The sequence below is a fragment of the Adiantum capillus-veneris genome, chromosome 9 (assembly GCF_014529385.1).
Source record: "Adiantum capillus-veneris isolate H3 chromosome 9, ASM1452938v2, whole genome shotgun sequence".
NCBI classification, from domain to species: Eukaryota; Viridiplantae; Streptophyta; class Polypodiopsida; order Polypodiales; family Pteridaceae; genus Adiantum; species Adiantum capillus-veneris.
In genome coordinates, this window is record NC_140939.1 from 130,408,839 (window position 1) to 130,418,064 (window position 9,226).

Consider the following 9,226-nt stretch of genomic DNA (forward strand, 5'->3'; position numbering starts at 1 on the left):
TAAATGTTGCCACAATATCAAATCCATTTCCATCACCCTTTATTGATACTCTCTCAGATGAGGTTGTAGGCAAAGAGATGTATGACTTTTTAGATGTGTTTTTTTGGGTATAATCCTACTTCAATGGCAAAGGTGGATATTCCAAAAACGGCATTCATTATAGAATGGGGAGCTTTTGCCTATGCGGTAATGAGCTTTGGATTGAAAAATGGAGCTCAAGAGTATGCAAAGGCAGCAAATAAGACTTTCAAACCATACTTGATAGATTTCATGAAGGTGTACATGGATGAATTATGTGTATATGGCAGGAAGTTGGAACATTTGGAGCATTTAAGGAAATGTTTTATCCGTTGTTGGATGTTTTGGATGTCTTTAAATCCCCTTAAGTGTGCTATTGCAGTGAGAAGAGGAAAGTTGTTGGGAAATGTGATTCCAACAGAGAGTATTTCTATTGATGCTGATAAGATTGGAATAATTTAGAAGGGTCTCATACCAAAGAATTTGAAAGAGTTGCAGAGGTTTAATGGGCAGATTAAATGGCATAGCCAAAATTTACGGTACCTAGTGGATGTTATGACACCATTGTCACATCTCACAAAAGAAGGATGTCAATTTTGTTTGGGTACCTGCACAGGATAAATCATTCAAGGTGCTAAAAAAAAATGTTGGTGGCATCCCCTATATTGCAGCTCCCAAACTGGGAATTTCCTTTTCATGTTTTTGTTGATGCTTTGGATGTTGCAGTAGGAGCATTTTTACTGCAAGAAGTAAGGGAAATATGGTTCAGACCCATTTATTATGCAAGTAAGCTACTTTCATCAGCAAAGAAGAATTACTTAGTGATTGAACGAGAAGCCTTGGGAATGGTTTATGTTGTCCATCATTACCTTTTGAGCAATAGAGTAATTTTTATGTGGATCATCAGGCATTTTTGTATCTTATCAAAAAACCTCAACTAGCTGGAAGATTGGCAAGATAGATGTTATTATTGAAAGAGTTTGATTTTCTTATTGTCCATACACCATGAAGGTTGCATGTTGTGGCAGAATTTTTAAGCAGGATCGAGCATGGTGAGCCACCTGAAGGAATTTTCGATGAGTTACTTGATGCTCACATATTCAATGTTCATGATCAAAGTGCCCAAGTGAAAAATGAGGGATGGTATGATCAGTTTTTGGCTTTTTTTTTAGTAGGTTGGGTAATTCCAAAGGGGTTGATAGTGGACCAAAGGAGGAAGTTTGTTTTAAGGACTCGACCATTTTTGGTGATTTTTGGTGCACTGTATAATGAGGAGCAAAATGCGATGCTAAGGGAGGTCCATTATGAAAGCTCGGGAGGAGCTTTCTCATGAGAAATAACACGTAAAAAGATAATGTAGGATGGTCTATGGTGGCCAAAGATGCACATATGTATGTTAAAGGATGTTTGCAGTGTCAAAAAACAAGTCAAACAGGACCCACCGATCGGATGTCAGATCATCCGGTTATTTTTTTGGAGCCATTTCAAAAATGGGGGCTCGACTTTGTCCACCCATTAAGCATAAGGCCGTGAGTACTGGGAGATACATATTGGTGCTACATATTATGCTACAAAATGGGTGGAGGCAAAAGCATTGAAAGATAATAAGGCAACTAATGTAGCAAGATTTCTGTAACGAAATATGACGAGATTTGGCTATTCAATTGAATTGGTTTTTGATCGGGGACACATTTTCTAAATTCAATTATTGAATATTTGAATACTACACACATGATGATTCATAAGAAGTCGACACCGTATCATTCGTAGGCAAACGAATAGGCAAAAAGTTCTAATAAGGTGTTGTTGAAGATTCTAAAGAAGATTGTGTCTGACAATAAGAAGATTGGGATGGTAAGCTTGCTTCTGTGTTATGGTCCTTTAGGACAGCCTATAAAGTTGCAACAAGGATGGCTCCTTTCAGGCTAGTGTAGAGTCTAGAGATAGTAGTGCCCATGGAGTATCTTGTTCCTAGTCTAAGGATAGCAGTAGAGCATCGAATGAGTCGAGAAGAATCCTTTGAGCATAGAAGAAATCAGTTACTAAAGTTGGAGAAGGATCGGGTTATCAACTCTTACATAGTGGAAGTCATGCAAAAATGTCCACAAGCTTGGGTGAATAGACATGTGAAGTTTAAAGTGTTTAAAGTGATGATTGGGTTATGCATATAGCTCAAAGCTGGGTCAACATCTTGGTAAGCTCAAATTATAGTACATTGGACCATATCAGATCATTGTGGATTTGGAGCAAGGCACATTCAATTTGACAGATTATTTTGGGATGGATGCATTAGAAGTATGCCCTTTCATTGGAGCATATTAAATTCATGAATTTGACTTGAGTTGAACCATTCCTATAAAGTAATCATGGCATACTAGTTAGTTCTTTTACGGCTTTAAAAGTGAGCAAGAGACTATAAGTGTGAAATTTATTGATTATTAGGAGGCAGAATTGTATGGCATTGCTCACAAGCGGTGAAGAAAACGCCGTTACAAAGGTGACACTCAGGGCATATCCATGTAATAGGGTCGTTTGGAACTTGCGGAGGAGGGGCATGGGGACGTTGCCTTCTTCGTCGTCTTACTAATGAGGGGAGGTGAGCAAGGACAAGGAAAATGGCCAACATGAGAGCCCACCAAGGCCAGTGGACTCTAAGATTGCGTTCCCACGGACGGAATGAGGGCCGGAAGGGAGGAGGGCGTTCCCGCAAGGGCCAAAAGTGAGTTGGGAACTCCCACGAGCAAAACTCGAAGGCGAGCGTGTAAGGGAGGAGCAGCATGAGAAGCGTGTAGCCTGCGCAGGCTCGGGACCTCAATAGCCATGCTGCTGTGAGGGCTGCGGCTCCTGTCAGCATGACTTCCTCGGTGGGTCGGTGCACGCCCCAAGTAATGGCCTGCATATAGACAAACGAGAGCTTGAGAGAGAGAGAGAGACAGAGAGCATCGCCAAACGAGAGAGAGAGAGAGAGAGAGAGAGAGAGAGAGAGAGCGAGCTAACCTCGCACACTGCTGCCCATAGCATCTTGTGGTAAAGGGCGAAGCCTGTGATCATCAAAGCCACCGCGAGGTCTGCAGCCATCCCTCCACACACGCACGCACACACACTCTCTCTCTCCCCCCTCTCACCGACGCGGACACGCGTCGCCCATTTTTTGAGCTCTCTCTCACGCGCATCTCACACGGCTCGTGCACACCGATCGAAGTCCGAACTTTTTGACGTAGTCTACTATCCAGGCTCCAACTGTGAACTTGAAGTGCCCCAAAAAAAAAACCTTCAAGCGGCTCTTAGGCTGGTTCACATTGGCGATGAAAGTGCTTTTCTTTTGCTACGAGCCAACGAGAAAATCTCTCTTTCCTTGCCTTGTTCACATAGGGCGGTGGAAGCTATCGACAGGGCAACCACGTCAAGGAAGAGAACGCTTTTTTATCTTCCACCTTACCCCATTTCTCTTCCGACCCCTCCTTCCCCCCTCGCCACTTCCACCCTGACAACTTTCCTATCCAGCCTATGGTGCATTTCCATGTAAGCAAAGGGACTTGAAATGGCTACCGCATAATGTGAACACTAGGGCAGCGAAAGAGGTGAGCTCTCGCGTGTTCTGCCTCGAAGTGGTGAAAAGGTGCTTTTCTTTCACCCTTCTAGTCTGAACCCACCCTTACAGCCCCGTCACACATAGTATTTGCAGGAGTTCGAAACTTTAGAACCTCTTGAAGGCATGCTCCCACCAACTATTTAGAGCACATGTGGAACTTTGTATGCGCTTCAAAAATAAGCTCCAATATGGGTTTTTAATAGCGCAACATTATGGAAAACATCTCTTGTACGTTATGTCGAGGTAAACTTGGTTGGCCATGCCATAGAAATTTGTTGATGTTGTATAGTGATAAGATTTGCAAAGATTAAGTAAGAACTCACGTTGAAAAAGAGAAGTACATAAGCATTAAGAAGTAATAACCTATTCCATTGTTAATCAACATAAGTAGTATAATTAGCCATAGACACTCTTGTGTGAGAGAGAGAGAGAGAGAGAGAGGGGCGGGGAGGGAGAGGGTGATGGGCCTTAAGAAAGATTGAGAATTGCATGGAGCTTCAAGAGTCAGTAAATATAAGTATCCTTGCTCTCTCTAGTGCATACCCATAGAAAAACAAAAAAAATCTCCCATTTGTAGTCTTCAAATAAAAAAACTATGAACATGAAAGTTGTCCATTTGAGGGTTTTTAGTAGGATAAGGTACCCCATTTTTTCAAAGACACATTAATCTTTTAGTTATTTTAAAAATACTCACACTAAGTCAAACTACTCCTTTTACCTTCTCTCCTACATGGGATGGGAGGCCTGTGGACCACATCTCTTTTTTTCACATAGCTTTAGGTTTGCATATAACACATTGGCTCCAATTTTCACCTTTTGGTTAGCCATACTATCGATTTTCAAAGCCTTTCGAGATCCCTCTTGGCTTAGGAAATATCTCATTTTCGTCCCGTAAAATCCTAATTGAATCCTTATCAAATTTTGTATAAAATACATTCACATTTTGGAGCTCTCAAGTCCTAACATACATTTTACTATCCATTTAAACTTATTAGTTCTTTTATTATTTTTTAAATTTTCTTTCATTAAAATGATAAATTCTAAAGAGAGAAAATCATTTTAGTAGACCAAAAATAAAATTTACTGAGAAACTCCTTTCTCTACAATACAAAAGAAGAGAATTAAAATTCAAAAACATTTTGAGAGAAGATGGAAAATGCAATAACTTTGAGTACATTATGTGAATCTTATCTTATTAAGAAAATGAAAGAAAAAAGGGTTTTGCTTCGCGATGCGTCCGCGTGAAGGAACTAGCTCGGCTTTGCTTTGGCGTTGCGAAGGATAGCTGCAGCGGCTGCACAGGGGTTGGGGGGCCCATAGGTGGGCTTGCTGGAGGTTCTTCGTAGAGCCATGGAAAAGTTTTGCGCGTGCCTGAGGCGCAGAGGCTCTCATGGTGAGGATGGCGTGGCCTGGGAGCAGGGGAGCTCCTGGGGTGGAGCTCCCGACGCTCCTGCCTTACAATGGCGGCTTGAGGTGGTGAAGGTCTTTTTTTTTTTGCTATTGATCTGGGCGGCAGCTGGTCCTCTTGCAGAGGACGAACCACTCGCCATGGGTTGGTTGGAATGGCCTTCGGTGGCTTGGCGTCTCTAGATTTGGTGCTCTGGATTCTGGATCTTCTATGGTTTGGCATTGTTCGATGGCAGGGCTTTGGTCAAGTCCGTGATTCTCTTCGGATGGGCGTGGCCCTTGTCAAGGCGTGGTTTTCTGCGTTTCGGTTTGCCTGCAATTGGTTGGTGGCTCAGGATGGCTCTGGTTCTTGCCCGTCTTTGGACTGGGAGTCGGGAGTTAGTTCATGATGGCTCTTGTTCTTGCCGTGGTTCTGTTGGGTTCTGGCTCTTGCCCAGATCTGGACCGGGCTGCTTGGATCTGATTCGGTGGCTTCTCGACGGGATGGAGGGTCTTTAGTTTGGCTCGTATCATGTTCAGTCTGCATTGGATGGAGTTGGATGAAGATCCTCTTTGGTGATGTGGACTAAGGGCCCCGCCCTCTCGACAGTTATTAGGCTTCTTGGGATCTAGCTTGGAGGGCAAGGAGGATGTAGTGGTAGGACATCCTTATTGGTGGCAACCTCTAGGGCCGGATTGCTATTGGAAATGTAATTCTATTGTTACAGGGTGGCACCCTTTATCAACCGATGTAGGTGATGGTTCTTGTGGTTGTATGGGTTCTGCTAGGTTCCATGGCACGGGAGGTGCATGGACTTTGTAATTGTCACTTTTTGATATGTTAATATATTCACTCACATAATGTGAGTTTGGCAAAGAAAAAAAGAAAATGAAAGAAAAGCTAAGTTCCTCATGATTTTGTTTACCCATGGCAACCTCATGTGTAGCACCACAAGTCATGAACAATGCACCATATTTGGGATACATGTAAACTGAACCCTTTTCTCCTTTTCCATCAGCCCCTAACCAACAATAGCATCATGAATTCGTTTATTCATCTCATCTTTCAAAATGCCCTTTCACACGTGGGAGAAGCAGTCTCTTTACATCATATCAAAACAAACCAAAGCTTGCTCTTGTCACACACATGCTGCAATCAATGCATGCCAAAGATGACATCCGACCTTCTCCGTGGCCCCTTTTGATAGGAAGTTTGCAAATGTGAAAGCATCATATAGAGTGTTGCCCCTTTTTTTCTACCCTTCTTGTGATGCACTACAAAACAAGCATACAAGCAATTATTAGCGTTACATTAAACATTAATTTTATGAAATGAAAAACTCTTTACCATGATATGCCTCTACCTCAGCCTCAAAGAGCCCTCTCTCAAGGTAGTCCAAGAAGCAAGGCCAATCAACCCCTGGGGGGACCCACTCTTTATAGAAAAGAACATGCCACCGATAAGTAGAGAGTCTTAAAACCCCCCTGTTTATGACTAGTATATGATAATTATGACCCCCTCTTCTCATGCTTATTAGACCAATAGTGAAATAGATAATTATACTCCTATCTTAGATATAAGGTTTTGTATGGTTCTTCGAAAACAGACTATGGTTAAACACGTTGTGTAGTAAAACTTGTTTTGTGTTTTTTGTCATTAATTTATGTCGATATACCTTAATGGGATTCTCCTTATTCTTAAGCTTCAGATAACCCTAGCACCATAAGAGAAAATAACTCTAACACCATAAGAGAAAAAAAATCAAGAAATACTCAGTAGATAATCCTTGTGATAGCGTGTGAGTACAAATAAAATTTATATTTATGTGAGAAGGATCTAGGTCTTGTAATACCAAAGACTAACTTTCAATTGGCATTAGATGGGAACAAATATTGGGCTAGCCAACATTGACATCTAATGTATTCATCAAACCCTATATATGGCTATATATATATATATATATATATATATATATAGATAGATAGCCATATATAGGTTTCATATAGAGAATATATGTTCATGTCCTTTCAATACGTCCCAATCTCTTCCAAATTTCCATTTTACCCTTGTGCCTCAAGTGAGATAGATATGCCACCTTCTACTTGTAATTTTAGAAGAGGAAATTAGTGGGGGCTGCCCCTAACTTATATGTTTATTTGGCTTTTAGAAAAAAAACCCTTCCCTACACATACATGGTATGATAAATTTTCCATGGTCAATCTATCAGTGTCAACCCACATGCCCTGATCATCAATTCACTCGTTTGGGTATAACCTCATCACTCTCTCTCTCTCTCTCTCTCTCTCTCTCTCTCTCTCTCTCTCTCTCTCTCTCTCTCTCTCTCTATAAGCTCACCCTAGTTATGCTTGGGTACTAGAAAGAAACATCAATGCCACCACATGAACATTTGGGTATATCCTTGCCGCTCTCTCTCTAAGCTCACCTTAGTAACTCTTGGGTGATGTAAAGCAACATGCTACCCAAATGGCCCGGCACCACCACTTGCAAAGGTCCATCCCATCATGTAAACAAAGTGGGACTACTCTTTTGCACCTTCCATAGCTGGCATCTGGTCTTTTCATTTTGTGAACGCCTTGTTTTGGGTGTTGGTCATAATAGGCCTACAAAGCCTTGACAGTGTTTGCTCACAATCACATGCAACAATGTCATGCAACCTCTAATCCAAGCTGAGAATGGTATTGCAAATGGAAATAACCAATTGTGTCACCCATTTTCATGCATGAGTTCACTCAATTGATTGTGCAATTGACTTATGTCTCTAGCTACCGCCAATACACATGCAAGTGCAGCTTTGCCATTGGACTAATAGCCTCTTTCAAGGCCACATTGTAAGTCAATATTAGATCAACAATCCACAATTTTTGATTCAACGCAAGCATGACAATCATTCCAAAAGATGTTGGCAAAAAACATACAAAAGCACGAAGCCATAAATCTTACTCCTCGGAGAATTTGACGGGACTCATCTTGCTTCCCTTCTCATCCCAACCCACGTAAGAGATTCATTTTATAAAAAAAACAATGGTAGTTCTCTGGTTTTTTAGTGGCAGAAATCTCCAACCCCTTGTGCACAAAAACTTTTGTCGGTCTCAATGCATCAAGGTAGTCTTGCTCATATAAGCACTCCGCAGTTTTGTATACCTTTATGCCTCTCGTGGGCAAGTCCTTGATCTTATGACACAATGAAACAAACTCATCCTACAAAAAAAACAAAGCCAAAGTTGTGCATTAATACATGCAACATCGATCAACCCCATAAAGCAAGGGTGTAAAGCTTACCATCCAAAGTAGTTGACAACAAAGAAATTTGTAGTCTAAGCCACCTTAATCTGTTTATAGCATTGATTTTCATGAGTTTTAGCCTTGTTTTATGCTTCAAACTTCTCGAATAGGCAGAATGCCCAAGATCGAGCTTTTGCATCATATAAGTATTATGGGTAACAATGTGTGGGACGTGCATCGGGTCACTTTTTAGATGAGATGATCAAAGGAATATAAACACTCTAGTGTACATGAGTTTTAAACTATAAGAGAGACCAGGGGGTATAGCACTTCTTTGTGATCATGGAAAGCACCAGCAATGTCTATTCCATCTCTTCTTTATCAAAATATTGTTGATTAAACTACACTAGGATGCGCTCCACGTGTAGATTTGTGTTCTCGTCCAATTGCTCCATGTATGCTGACTCATTCTATGTGTGCAATTAGCAATGTCCATCCTACACAATAAACATATCTTTCTCCATATGAAAAAGCCTCAATGATTGTTAAAAGAATGACAAGATGGCCTACAAAATAGGTTCTTTAAGTATCAATAAGTATGAGAAGTCTGGCAGTGAAGAATAGGAGAAGTTGAAATACCATTGATGTGGGGAAATGACCATCTCATCAAGAAATTCCCTAAGCTAAAGGCTTGAACGAAAGAGGCAAATGCATCCATTATAGATGCTCTTCCAGCATAGATCTATCACTCTTTCGTGCATGTCAATATGACCCATTTGTTCATGATTCATGTATTACACAACCTATGGATTGTGTATGGTACTTTGATAGTGTGGCAACTGGCCATATACATTTCAAAGGTCTTTTTTTACTTCTCTTGAGACTTTTTCTAATGGAAATGCTCTCACAAGTGCTAAAAGATGCCTTTTATTTAGTTAAATGAAGTGGAAAGATTGCCCTTAATGCTACAGATGGTAGCTCTTTTA

At 41.0% G+C, this 9,226-nt stretch overlaps 1 protein-coding gene across 1 annotated transcript; it reads right to left on the reverse strand.

Moving 5' to 3' along the window:
- Positions 1 to 2,436: 2,436 nt before the first annotated feature.
- LOC147451175 (uncharacterized) lies at positions 2,437 to 3,152 on the reverse strand. The gene is made up of 2 exons (XM_086520877.1): positions 3,016 to 3,152; positions 2,437 to 2,911 (listed from the first exon to the last, which is right to left on the reverse strand). Exons 1-2 carry the CDS (start codon positions 3,094 to 3,096, stop codon positions 2,447 to 2,449), a joined length of 546 nt encoding a protein of 181 aa, XP_086377003.1. The 5' UTR covers positions 3,097 to 3,152; the 3' UTR covers positions 2,437 to 2,446.
- Positions 3,153 to 9,226: the final 6,074 nt, after the last annotated feature.